Genomic DNA, 14,249 nt, shown 5'->3' with positions numbered 1-14,249 from the left:
GGCTCAAAAAGAATCACAGTCTTCCTCCAACTGGATGGTTTCTCACCATGGGTACAGTGGACTTGATTACCCTCTCTTTCATCCAGTACAAATCCTGTCCCAGGATTTGATTGATGCTTGGTTGAGGCCTGATGCTGCTGACAAAGCTGAGATGGCAAAATATAACATTTCTTTGGGTGGAAGAAAGACTTCCTATGGCCCGACCTTGGAGGTCTTCTGGATGAGGAGGATGGGTGCTGAGTGTGAGGGAGAAAGTTTGAAGTGTCGCATGGAGGTCCTGAATTTGGGCCACTGTGTCCTTCACATTATCTCTGAAGAGATTCTTCCCTGTGCATGGCATGTCAGTGAGTCACTCCTGCACCTCTTGACAGACATCTGAGCCTCCAATCAGGCAAGTCTGGGGCACTGATCCCTGCTGCAGAGACTCTCATTGCCATCTCAAAAATATTATAGGTCGAACAGACCCTGTGTTTCCCACACTCCAGACTCTTGACCACCAGCAACTGGGGAATGTCCTGCTGCTGTTGAGGTGGCTGCTCAGCCATTTCCTCACCTGATTCAGAATGACCTGCATATACTGACCCATGTAGAGCCATTATGCAGGCAATAAGCATAGCAACCTGAGACGCTTTTCTCCCAAGAGCATCCATGGCTCTCTGATTCTTTCACAGGGGCACCAAGTGCTTGGCCTTTTTGAGAGTGGATTTGACTACAATTGATTGGTGTGACAGCTATAGCTTGTCAAATCCAAGAGCTTTCTGGACAAGATTTATCTAGTCTGTCTTCCTATTGATGGGAAGTACTGAGAGGGGGTGTTCCCACATCCTCAGCAGCAGCTCCACAAGGATTTCATACACTGGGACTGCCACTATCTTCTCAAGAGGCTCCACGTGCTAAAGAATATGCAGCATCTTGTGCCGGGTATCCCCTTCCATCTGTAACTGAAATTGGATGGCCTCAGCTGTCAACCGGATAAAAACTGTGAAGGAGAGGTCTTCAAGTGGAGACTTTCTTCAGGTTTCGGAAAGAAATGGGTCTGAAGGGAGGCGCTCCCTTGATGATTCAGAGTCTGAACATTGTGGAGCCCTCCCCCCCCCCCAGGGGTCATAAAGGTCCTCATCCTCATTGTCAGGGGTAGGGGATGAGTTTCAAGGCACTCAGTCGCTGGCCAGTGATATAGGAACAGACTCAACTACCTATGTTGGGCAAAACACCGGGGCTGCCCCATCATCAGTAAAGCTTCATCCTTCAAGGAACCATGGATGACCACTGAACCAAACTGAGGTGGCCTCAGTGCCCCACCAGGCATCAATGCTGCCCTGGGCACTGACACTGGTAAAGGTGTTGGTAGCACTCCGATGAGTGCAAGTAGGGTTTCAAGCAAAAACTCGAGGAGGGATGGTGCTGGGCCTGATGCCATTTGTGCCCCAATTCCAAGGCCCCTACTGCCCTCTCTATAGTCAGATGCACACCCCTCTCCAGCTCCTCCTCAAAGATTGACAATGCCATGACTGGATGGGATCCAGGAGGCATGGCTAAATCCTCTTTGGAACCAAGAAGAAGAGCGGTAATGGGCATCAGGACCGGTGGAGACCATAGTGAACCCCTGATATCAACGGAGGACTGACACTCCTCACCACAGGGTTACTTCAGGGGCATCACAGCTAATGCTGGTGCCTCTCTGTGTCTGGGGCCATGCATAGATGGAGACCAATGCTGATGCTTCTTTCTACAATGCTCAGATCAGTCCTTCCCCAGTGTTGAGGCTAAAAACGACGAACCCGATGTCTTTGACCTGGAAGAGGCAGGCGATGGCTCATCTGCGCATCCCTGAAAGCCATCAACGCTGATGGAACCAGTGGCCCAACCAATATCGATGGCTCAATGGTCATCAGTGTGGTCCAAGATCACTCCATGTCGATGCCTCTAATGTTGATGGACCAATCTTGCTTGGCCCAAAGAGTCAATCCATCTTATCGAGCTGGATGCTGTGCCCTTTTGGGGTCATCTGGGCACACCTGCTGCAACTCAAGACATCATGTGATGCCCCCAGGCAGAGAACACATCATGGGTTCCATGATAGACATGGTCCTCATGCACCAAGGGCACTGGTTAAAACCAGGCAAGGTCTTATCATTGTGAAATAAAAGGGACACAATGTCAAAATCTATGGCAGCAGCCTTCGATGGCCAGTGGGCCCTGAGTGTGCTGCTGCCCCAGGGGATTGACTATGAAATAAAATTTACCAAAATCATCAAAAACCCTGGCTAAGAAGATAAGGGGAGAACTGGGGGGACCCCACATCTTCTGTGTGATCCCAAATGATGACAAAAACCTCAATTAAACTCGCCAAAACCTTCTTGAATTCACAATGGGGTAGATTTTTAAAAACTGCGCGTTCGCGTACTTTTGTTGGCGCACCAGGCGCAAACAAAAGTACGCTGGATTTTATAAGATACGCGCGTAGCCGCACGTATCTTATAAAATCCTGGATCGGCGTGCACAAGGCTGCCGATTTTGGGCAGCCGGCGCGCGCCGAGCCACGCAGCCTGCCTCCGTTCCCTCCGAGGCCGCTCCGAAATCGGAGCAGCCTCGGAGGGAACTCTCTTTCGCCCTCCCCTCACCTTCCCCTCCCTTCCTCTACCTAACCCACCTCCGCGGCCCTATCTAAACCCCCCCCTACCTTTGTCCACGGATTTACGCCTCCCGGAGGGAGATGTAAATCCACGCGCGCCAGCGGGCTGCTGGCGCACCGAGACGCAACCCGGAGGCGGTTCCGGAGGGCACGGCCACACCCCCGGACCGCCCCGGGCCGAAACCACGCCCCCGGGCCCGCCCCCAAAACGCCACGTCCCGCCCCCAAAACGCCGCGTCGATCGGCCCCGCCCCCGACAAAAAAGCCCGGGACTTACATGAGTCCCGGGGCTCTGCGCACGCCGGCAGGCCTATGGAAAATAGGCGCGCCGGCGCGCAAGGCCCTGCTCGCATAAATCCAGGCGGATTTACGCGAGCAGGGCTTTTAAAATCTGCCCCTTTATCTTTGCCACCATAATTATATGTTTCTGGTCATCATATGAACTATCAGGCCATAAAACTACCTGCAACACACTCGCTATTTTTTATATTATTGGGTGGGTTACGCATATCTGCCACATTCTTTGTAGTGATCATCTGTTAAATCAACATTTGTTTGTATACCCACCCAAAGTTATGACCTACAAAAAGGTAGAAATTTGGAGCACTGTGTTAGCAACCCTTAATAGAACTGCTTAGTAATTGGGTGGATAAGGAAGGCTTTGAGATGGATGCTTTTGCATCTACTGAGTCGTCTGGTCTTTCAGAAACTAAATAGTCCTGAAAGCTTGCACCCTTAAACATTCGTTAATCTAATGGTGGTATCATATCTACACAACAACTAACTGGGTTTTTAACCAACTTTATTCTGAGAACAGTCAATTTATTGTTATGGGCAGTTTACAGCACAATGCAGCCTTCTGTCCATAAAAAGAGAAGAATACCCAGGTCATTTCAGATCTCTTCATCAGCATCACTTTTAGGTTAAAAACTAAAAACCCATTTCTTGAAAAATATTCCCTCCATGATCCTGTTCCTTGATATCTCAACAGTAGGGAGAGTAAGGGGTATGAAAAAGAAGCATTCAGGCTGTGATCCCTGGTGGATGTAGAATATCCTTTCAAATTATTCATTTTAAACAAAGATAGGAGCCAGCTACTTCAAAAATAAATACTTTACAAAAGATGTCAGGTAAATTACGAGAAATTTTGGTCTTCTTCATTGGGATGGTAACTTTCAAATCAGCGCATGGGCGGGTGCCCAGATCCAAGGCCATTTTATAACTTGAGCACACGTGTGTGCCCCATTTTAAGTGGACACACGCCTAGGCATACAAATTTACCGCCAAGTCAGGGTATTTTATAATGGGTGCGCATCCACGCCATTCCCAGTTTCACCAGTTCATCCACTAGTTTGCCCAGTTAAGAGCTAAGTCCTCCAAACCTCCCTGGTTTGATAGCCTGCACTCCCCCCCCCCCCCCCCCCCCCAGTTATCTCAGATCCTTTAAACCCAACAGAAATAGCTAATTTCTTATATTTTTTGTTACACCTCCTCTATACAAGAAATAAAATTATGTGGCAGTGACCTGAGTGCACCCAGGGGCACATTTGCAAGCACATCTCTTGGCCTCACCCTTAAACAACCAGGCCACACCCCAACCACGCCCACACTACCCTCTTTTGAAATCAAGTGAGATGTACATGCAGCAGGAGATATGCATGCATCAGGGCAGCTTTAAAAATTCGGTGGGAGCATGCGAGCCTGACTTGTGTGTGCTTTTCCCAATTTTGGCACATGCCATGCCTTGAAATATTCACCTTTTCAGGATTTCCGCAACAGGCATATGAGACACTTTATTAAATCAAGTACACCGATGCCTGCTCTAAAAAATATTTCTGAGTGGAATCTGTTTTATTACACTAATGCTGCTCCTCTAAATAAAAAAATAGCATTGCATGACTCAGTTTCAGCAAGGCTGGCATGCAAAAACTTTTATCTTTCTTTGCATCATGACTGGAAGAAGAGGAATAGTTTTTCATTTTTTTGGTCTGCATACATGGAATGGAATGTAAGTGAGCCGGTTTCGAAGAGATAGTGTTAACTTGAACGATTAAAATAAGAGTTATGAAGGGTGGTCTAGGTTCAGTCCCAGACATCTAATTATTCAAAGTTTGGATTTTTGGTGAACATCTAAGATCATCTCCCATAAAAAGTAGATTGCTTTGATTACTGTGCTTTCATAGGTCCCTTTAAATGTCTGCAAACATCAGATGTACTTTCTAGTGAGTGAAGACTAAGTCCTGCAATCCAAGGGGGTCATTTACTAAGTATATTTCCCATAGGCACAAAATGGGAGAAAACCTTTAGTAAATAAACCCCCAAGTCAGCCCCATAAAACTACCATGCAAGTATTATGATTCTTACGTATTTCCTGGACCAACGGAGATACTTTATAATTAAAAAAAAAAAATGTGCACCTGGAAAGTGTGCTCCAGGATGTCCCTTTCCAATTTCTTATAAAACAACAATTTTAGGCTTTCCACCCTTCCCCACCACTGAAAAAAAAAAGTGTCCTTTTATAGGCACGATATGACATGTTGGAGTATACGACAATGAGGATTTGTCTACGCATCCCAAGTGGGTTTAGTCTTCAATTCTACCTTGTTCCAGTCACATCAGGAGCATGTGACAAATTTGTTTTGCCAGGCACCTACTGTATTGGCAAACGAGGTGGAACAATGTCAGATGAGGCAATTTTTAAAACTGCCTTTCTTCAGTAGCCAACACAGACATGTGGAGAAGAGCACAAAGCATGCACACACAGCCTCCTGTGGAATGCCACACAACAGACAGTGCTCCCCATTATTTCTAGTGCAAAGTTTCGGGCGGTCCCGTCCTATTCTTGGTTGATTACTTCTCTTGGTGCCGTGCTTTCCCCATTAGGAGGAAGTAGGAGAGCATGGTGGCTTGGGACAGGATGCACGAAACAGCACGCACCATGGGAATGGGGAGCAACAACCTGTAGGTGTGTTCACCAAGCAAAGTCATTAAATTATTTCAGCCTGAACTTGTACTTGGGGGAAGGCTAATTAAGAAATGTTATTAAAACAGCTGTAACAATTTTGTAATGAGTCAAGTATCATAATTTGCAAACGGGAATTTTCTCATGCATGCTGCGCATCGTCAAAGAATCTGTGGAATTTAAAACGGAGTATACTGTGGCGTCTCAGTACTGTGGGGGATGATTATGGAGGTTTCCTTGTTTGTTTTTTCTGGAGGCCATCTCCTAGACATATTGATCTTCATATTGAGCCTGAAAGGCTACCTGAGATCCCCAACATAGATATAAGCCTGATGTTACTAAAACTGTTCAGACTCTGTATCATAAGTCCTATCAGGAGAGACTTAAAAACCTCTATATGCACATCTATGTAAATACCCGAAAGCTATAAATAAATCACACATGGCAAGCAGATTTCACTGGACAGGAAGTATTAGTCTAGGACAAGGGTTCATGGCATGAGACTGGAAGGTGGTAGATTTAGAAGTAATTAAATATTTCTTCACCAAAAGAATGGTGGTGGATGCATGGGGCAGGCAGAAGACCTTTAGAAGTCAGAAAGTGAACGTAAAGACAGAGAACATGTAAGATCTGCGGTGCTGTGGGAGGCATGGAAAACAGACAGTTCAAATGGGTCTGGTGAGCTTTTATACTTTAAACTAAAAACATGCTGAGCCCTGATCACCACCAGACTACCTGTCTATTCAGTCAGGAAAATGTGCCAGTCCTGAGGGTAGCTCTAAGCCTTTGGGTTGTCCACAGGAAAGGATTTTGTTTTGTTTCATATTTTCCTTTGTTTTTGTTTTGTTTGATCCTTATTTCGGTTTGATTTTTTTTTTCTTCAAGTGGAAAAACATCAAAGGAACAAAAACCCCAGAAACAAATAAAACAAAAAGGCAAAAGGGACTTAGGCTCTTCTCTCTCCAAACGCACACTGACACCCCCCCCCCCCAAACACACACACACCCCCACACACACACACCCCATGACCACTGAGCACAGAATTTTAAATCACTGCCACCAACCCTACAATGTGCGAAAACTAAAAAATTAAATTCATCCGCCACCCTCACCCCTATCCTTGACATAACATATCCCATCTGTGGGGTTCCAGTAGTCCAAATGGGCAGGCGTGATCCCCAATTGCTCCTGCCCCTCTGGGTCATGGTTTGAAAATGGTGTCCGTTTACCCCAAAACTGGCACAATTTTGTTGTATTTTTTTTTATTTTATTTATTTGTTTTTGTATACCGACATTCGATCAAGATATCACATCGGTTCACATGTAACTGAGCATAAATAAGATAATGGTTGCTTATTTTACATTGTAACTCATATAAGAATTTAGGAAGGTTAACTTACATAATAACTTTGAGATGATAACATTTAACAAGTGATTTGAAGATAAATAGACATAAAAATAAAAATGAAACAGAATTAACTACTTCCAGTGACTTTTTACAGGGGGAACAATTAGGGTAGATGAGGGGGACTGGGTAGAAGGGGTGACAGGGAAAACAGGGGTATCTGGCTGTACCACAAAATGTTGCCAGCTGGTGCTGTTTTGAAAGCAGAGCCTGGCAGGACAGAGCGGTGAGGATCACTCCTGCCTCGTCTGGCAGAACCTGGTGGAGCAGCGCTCCTGCCCCATTTGGACTACCGGTTGTCAATGGGAGGTGGGGGGTGCATTTATTTATTATTATTATTTCTGCAGACTGTAAGAGAGTTTGGCAGGAGTGATGGTCCTTCTAAATGCAAAAAAAAAAAAAAAAAATATCTTAAATACATTTCAGCTGGTTTTTCTTTTCGTTTCATTTTCTAACCAAAACATTTTGCTGCATTTTTCATTTCACTGGAAAAAAAAAATGCACATCCTTAGCAAACACCTCAGTGTTTAATGAAATAACGGGACCAAAAGGAAGTTAGCTCCAAATTAATGCTTTTGCGTGAAACTAATAAAATGATTTTCTGATGCTATTATTGACTTCTTGATGTTATTTGTTTGTGGCAAACATTAAAATAATAATTTTCATATTGTAAAGGGTAAAGAAAATGGGTCGGTATTCAATCTCACCCCTGCCAAAGACACATTTTTCTGCCCAGTCCAACAAAGGGGTCCCCCTAGAATCATGGCGCAGGTAGAAGTTTATACTGAAAAAGAAACTGAAATCACGTATGCACTTCAGCAATACTTTAATGTCATGGGGAGAAAGCACAGCCTCCAATTCTAAAGCATCTAGCAGGCCTTCTCTGAATTTTGGCAAGCAATGAGCAGGGACAAGGGCCTCAGTACTATGTAATTCAGAGGCCTAGAAGACAATGTGGTGGCCATGCCAGTTCACAGAAGTAAAGGCTGGTAAGCAATACCATTGATTGGACCAACCTTATACATTTAAGTCTAACTTTCAAGAGTTTTATATATTCTTCCTTCATCAAGACAGGGTAAAAAAAAAAAAAAAGACACTTCCACAGGACAGAACCAAATATCTCTTTTCTGGCCTAAATATCTTTTTTTTTTTTTTTGCAGTGTGAATACACAACACTGTGGATTGAATCTCTCTAGCTATCTGGCTATTGAGGGAACTCGTGAATTCTGCAGAACTGAAGCCACTGTGACTCAAGCCACTTAGTGTAAATGGTCAGGGCAGAGGAATGAGAGGAAGTACCTAATGAAGGCTCCACCCTCCTTTTTATGTTAATTACACATAAAAGGAAAGATTGAACTCTCTAACCATGGGTTGATAGGTTCTCAAACATTCTAACAGGAGCATTGAGTCTTGAAAGAACCAAGAGACAGAGGACGGGGCCCATGGCAACTGGTAAGTAAACAGGGCTGGATCAAGACTAGCCCTAGACTATTTTAAAGATGGCTTCTTAGCCCACTGTGCCTTCCTAGACAGGCTTCATTGGAAAGCTGCATGTGAAACCTGAAAGCAACAAAGATTTATCAAGTGCAGAATTCTAAGGGCCATAACCATTCTGGATTGTTATGGAACCAACATAAGAATTATGCAAATGTACATCTCTGGATGCTTCTTTTGCTGGTTCAATAAATGATATTAAGATTGCTAGAAAAAAAAAAGTGAACACACCAAAGAAAGCCTGCGCTCAAAAAATGAGTTTCTTAGGGGAATCTGCTGCTTACCTGCTTAAAAACTGAAATAGCACAGGAAAGTCTTAAGTTTTCTGGTTCAGTGTGGAATGTTCCTATTGCGCTCATATGCTGCTTTGTATTTGTCAGTGGATTATCCAGAATGACTTGTCTGTATAAACAGAGAAAGATGTGAGCGTGTACAGTGTACCGAGATGCCGGTAAATGTTCTATTTTTGTTCAGCAGTCCCACCCCACAGGCAGATTCTGCCTTATGTAGATCTATATACTTGTAATGGGAGCATCCAACTAATTGGCATCAATTAAATAAAACCATGTGCTTATTACAATTTAATTTTTTTTAAAAAGTGCTATTTTCTATTTCTGACAGCAACTTTTGTTGCTTCCAAAAGTGTTTTAGTCAACTTTTAATTTAGAGTTCTGTAATTGAAATGGCCTATTTTACGTTCACATGGAACACAACGGAAAACATGAATACCTTTTGCATTAATCTTCCGCTTAAAAATAGCTCACATGCAAAGGGAAGCATTTCCACAGTGTCCACGTCAGGACAAAGCCTGCCGGTACTCTTTCATCAATTTTCAAAAAGGCACATGCGTGCCTGTGTGAACTTTTTAACCTTGATTTTATGGTAGAAAGGCAGTTAAGAAACGAAATAAACTAAACCTAAGCTATAAACTTTGAAATTTGCAGCGGGTACGTCACGTCCACCTGCTTTTTTGAGTGCGTGCGAGTTGTCTCACGGGTGGGAGGAGGTGGAAAGAGCGTGCATAGACCTGAAAATTCAACCTGCGCACTTTGAGGTAGATTTTAAAAGCCTTGCGCGCGCAATAACAGCCAGATATGCACGTAAGCGGGCTGCACGGGAACTGCGCAAATGTTAAATAGCCGGGAAGGGCGTGCTTACATTAATGTATGCGCACCCAGAAAATAGTAGGTGGAAAAGGGGCAGGGCGTTCCAGCGCTGACATGTGTAACCCCTTGTTTTCCTCAGCCAGCGCACGCAGATTTGCTACAGTTTATCAGTAGAGAGAGAGACTATAAAGCTCAGCTTGACACTTATTATATGTAAGGGGCACTTTGATTCGGGGTGTTTTTGGGAGGTGGCTTGTAGGGGTGTTGTTACAGACACATTCAGAGGTATTCCTTATAAAATTGACATCATTAAAGAATTTTAGACCTTATAAGCAATGAAAAGTCTAACAAAAGGAGTTGATTTGTACCCTGCAGTCTCTGCTAGCTGCATTGTACAACTCAACTCTTTTTCATCACTTATAAGTACTATAATTATATCAATTTTACAATGAATACCTCTGAATGTGTCTGTAACAACACCCCCTCCCACTCCAACCTACCTCCCAAAAACTCACCCCGAATCAAAGTATCAAAGTGCCCCTTTACAATGGTCCATGTATAGAGTGTCAAGCTGAGCTTAACAAAGGGTCTCTCTCAACATACATGTGTGAAGAGTATTGTATAAAATCTTTGCACATGGCAAGATATGGGCACACATGTAGCCTGTTTATTTTCTGAGCCCACACAAAACACACCTCTGGCCAGGAAGGCCTTTCTCAGTGCACCAGAGATGACCACGTGCGCCTGTACTAACGAGGAAGAGAAGTTTTTTGACAGCCGATTCACGCACATGAACGGCTTGCAAACTTGTACTCCAAACAGGAGGCATAGCTTAACCAGGTGAAGCGAGACCCTACATCGCTTCCACATCACCTTTGAACATGGCGTAGGAAAAAAAAAAAGGCCACCCTGAAATCATCTGCCAAGCATTTAAAACAAATGGGTTTTTAGCTCAGTCAACTCTTTAAGAATGAAATGCTATATTAAGAGTCATTTCGTTAATATCATGAAAACATTTGTCATCCATGGAAGAAGGGAAGGCAGTCCCTACCCACTCCATCTGCCTGTGCTGTAGTAATAACTATATTCACACACTCAGTATGAGGCATGGAATGCTGCTCCCTCAACCAGTCAAACTAATGGAACTGGCTAACAGGAATCCATTTGAATTTTAGTCTTAGATGTGTTTGCACAAATCCTCAATATTCCTTGAGATTACCAGATGGAGAACTTTTTGTCACCATTTAACTTCAGGTCATGTCCCACCAGACTCAAGACGACTCACAAGGCACCTTGCTCATTGACAGCAAACCACGGAGTCTTACAACATTAACCCATTATGCCCCGGTGTCCTATTTAGAAGATAGCTTCTTAAAACGTTTGGGACATAATGGGTTAAGAGGACAGTTCTTAAAAGGGATTTAGAAGAATAACATAAGTAATTCCCCTGCCAGCTTCTCCTAGAGGAAAGTTCTCCCCCTGGGAGAAGCTGCTGAAAGTGTACACCAGCTTTGACAAAGGCGCACTATGAGCCGGATTAAAAAGAGGCGTTCCTGAAAGGAGGGTGTCATTTAGGTCAGAGAAGTAAACAATGCATGCAACAATTGCGTTTTCAAATGTACGTGCGTTGTTTTCCCTGCATTGCGCTACCTGCAGAAATATCAGGTGAAGAGTAGGCAGGTACTTTTGTACCCACGAATCTTGTCGCTAATTTTCAAAGGGAAACTGCAAGGATATTTATATCCTTGATGAATTTCTCTATCATAGTCCCCCTCCCCCCTTCTCCTACCTGATATATAAATATTTAAGACCTTACATTTTACTTCCTAAGGTTTATGGGGCAAACTCTGCACTGTACTGGTAGCCTGCCTCTGGGTTGCATCTGTGCTGCTGTCTGGGGATTCGGCTTCTAGTGCCGAAGACAATACAGCAGAGGACGACTCACTGCAGGCTTCTCAAAATTGCACCCTAAGCACATTCTAGCTTGCACACAGTACAGCAAAGCGATATTTGTGGTCTCTAAAATTCAGAATGCACATTTGGATTCTATTGGGGCAATTCTGAATAGGCCACATAGTTGCAAAGTACCAGGGTAATTTTACCACGCGCACTTTGTAGCTAATTTTGAAAGGGAAATTATGTGGGTAGTTTCTAAGGGTGTGCATTCATTTCTAAATGAAAACTGTGAAGAAAAGCTTGCATTTCAGTTAGCTTTGTTTGAAAATGAACCAAAAAAAATAAAACACCAAAATATTTTTTCATTGACTTTCATTCTGAAAAGTTAATGAAACAAAAAGGCACCATAATTTTTCATTCTTGCCCCTTGGCTTTTGCCTGAACCCTCCCTCCACCCATCCCTCTCCCCACCCCCGCAGGCATAGCTTACCCTAACTGTAGGGTCATAGCAGTCCAAATGGGGCAGAAGTGAACCCCTATCACTCCTGCCCTGACAAGTCCCAGTTACAAAATGGCACCGGACTGCCCTGAAACACAGAGCAAAAAACCAAAATGAAAACATGAAACCAATTGAATATTTTTCTGCATGCACATCCCTAGTAGTTTTCCTTTTGAAAATTAGCTAGCATAAAGAATGAATGTTAAAAAACCCCATGTACTTTGTACCTGCTCTTTGTGCAGGTGGTGAGGTTAAAATAACGTGTGTACTTGCGTCCCTGACCTAAAGGTGCTCCGAGGGATGTCGCTTTTTAATGTGGTTAAAAGTGCCTGCATTGTGTACCCTGCATATAACTTTTAACTGCTAAGGAGAGCAATTTTCAAACAGGACAAGTTACCCTGGTAGGGGGGTATATGAAGTATTTGCAGGTAGATTATTTTATCCAAGGTGAGATGCAACAGTATTTTCATTTATAATTATAGAGGTCCATATTCAGACACTGCCCAGACTGCAAAGTTAGCCGATTAAACTTATCTGACCAATTTTGGAGGTATAATTGAATAGTGCTGCTGCACTATTGAATATAGCTGGCTATCTTAAAATTAGCCGGCTAAACATAGCCGGCTAACTTTAAGACAAATCTTTGGCCCAACCAGACAGCCAGGTAAAATAGCAGGCTAAATCTGAACATCAGAGTTAGCCGATTAACTTAGCTAGCTAACTCAATTCCTCCCAGTTATGCACCTTAAATGCTTCTAACGTAGCTGGCTAAATTCTAGCCGGTTAACATATTAGCTGGATTAAATGCCCAAATATTAATTCAGCTGGTTAACTTCTGAGTTAGCCAGCTAAATGCTTCTGATTATACACCTCAACGTGTATATGATATTTCTGACACTTTGTTTGTTATATTGAATTTTTAACCTTTTGTAAACCACTTTGGATCATCTAAATTTTAAGGCTGGGAAGGTGGTTTGTAAACATAATAAAATGGTAGATTTTAAAAGGAGCGCGTGCGCACATGGGCTCGGCAATTTTATAACATACGGGCGTCGGCACATGCATATTAGAAAAATACAGATCCCGCACACACATTTGCGCCGGATTTTCATGTCCACGGGCACGTGTGGGCAGGTGGCCTGCTCTGCACACAAGGGGGGATTTTAGAAAAATACAAGCGGCAACGGGAGTAGGGCTTCCCAGTTCCCTATACCTCTACCTAACCTTCCTACCTTCTCCCCTCTCCTGTCCGACCCCCTAACCCTTTCCTAGCTACAATACCTTTTTTTGTTTTTTACCTTGCTGCTCCTTTGGAGCAAGCGTAGTTTCCATGCGCCAGCCAGCTGCAGGCACGTGCTTCCCCAGGACAGCGGCTGATGGCACTGTCATGGCCTGCCCCCCACCCCTCATCCCCGCCCAGACCATGCCCCCATCCCCCCTGGCTGCCCCGGCACTTGTGTGCATATCAGGGGTTATGCGCGCGGCCGGGCCCATTATAAAATACACGCAGCGCGCACAAGTCCCAGCCACGCGCATAACCTCTGAAATGTGCGCATGCACAGCTTTTAAAATCTGGCCTTTAATGAAATAAGATTACACTGACATTTATTTAATGCATTGCTAACATGTGTGGAATAATGTACAAAATATATATCCAATCCACCCTATAAAACCCCCATAATCAACAATCAGCATCTTTACACCATTATTTAAAACCCATTGTTAATAACTGCTCTCTACCTTCTGTCCCCTCATATCCTACAACATCTGATATACTAATATAGTCAATAACTCTAACCATAGCTGCATCATGGCCATTAACACAGCCTAGACCGTATTAATTACCATATTCTTCTTGACAGGAAAAAACTTCCGATATGCAAATTTTCAGATCCATCAGAACAGCAAGCAACATCATACAGATGTATATAGGCACAGCAAGCTGATTGTAAGAAGGGGACAACCTTTTACCTGCACCCTATTCTTCAAACATGGAGGATTTCAGGATGAAACAAATCAAATGACTTTCATCGCTGAGACAGGTAACCCTTCTTGAAAGCATGATATGTATGGATACTCAGCTAATAATGCCACTAGTGTCAGTTCATCTCCGCATGAACAAATAATATCCATCTGTGTCACTTCACAGAATGGCAATACCTTACATACTCTTTAGAAAAAGTAGAGTGGTTGCCATGTTACTCCCCTTGAATGCATCATGGAAATAAAGGTTACTTCACAGAGGTGTATTC

At 43.6% G+C, this 14,249-nt stretch overlaps 1 protein-coding gene across 1 annotated transcript in view; it reads left to right on the top strand.

Annotated features, from left to right (window-relative positions):
- Nucleotides 1-8,375: 8,375 nt before the first annotated feature.
- Nucleotides 8,376-14,249, top strand: part of LOC115097159 (protein-glutamine gamma-glutamyltransferase 5-like) — a 29,768-nt gene continuing 23,894 nt past the window's right edge. The window contains exons 1-2 of the mRNA XM_029612715.1: nucleotides 8,376-8,454; nucleotides 13,860-14,039. Coding sequence (XP_029468575.1) covers nucleotides 8,445-8,454; nucleotides 13,860-14,039 — 190 coding nt within the window. The 5' untranslated portion in view covers nucleotides 8,376-8,444. The remainder of the gene's footprint in view (nucleotides 8,455-13,859; nucleotides 14,040-14,249) is intronic.

This window comes from Rhinatrema bivittatum, chromosome 8, assembly GCF_901001135.1.
Source record: "Rhinatrema bivittatum chromosome 8, aRhiBiv1.1, whole genome shotgun sequence".
NCBI lineage: Eukaryota > Metazoa > Chordata > Amphibia > Gymnophiona > Rhinatrematidae > Rhinatrema > Rhinatrema bivittatum.
This window is presented reverse-complemented; position numbering and strand designations above follow the sequence as displayed.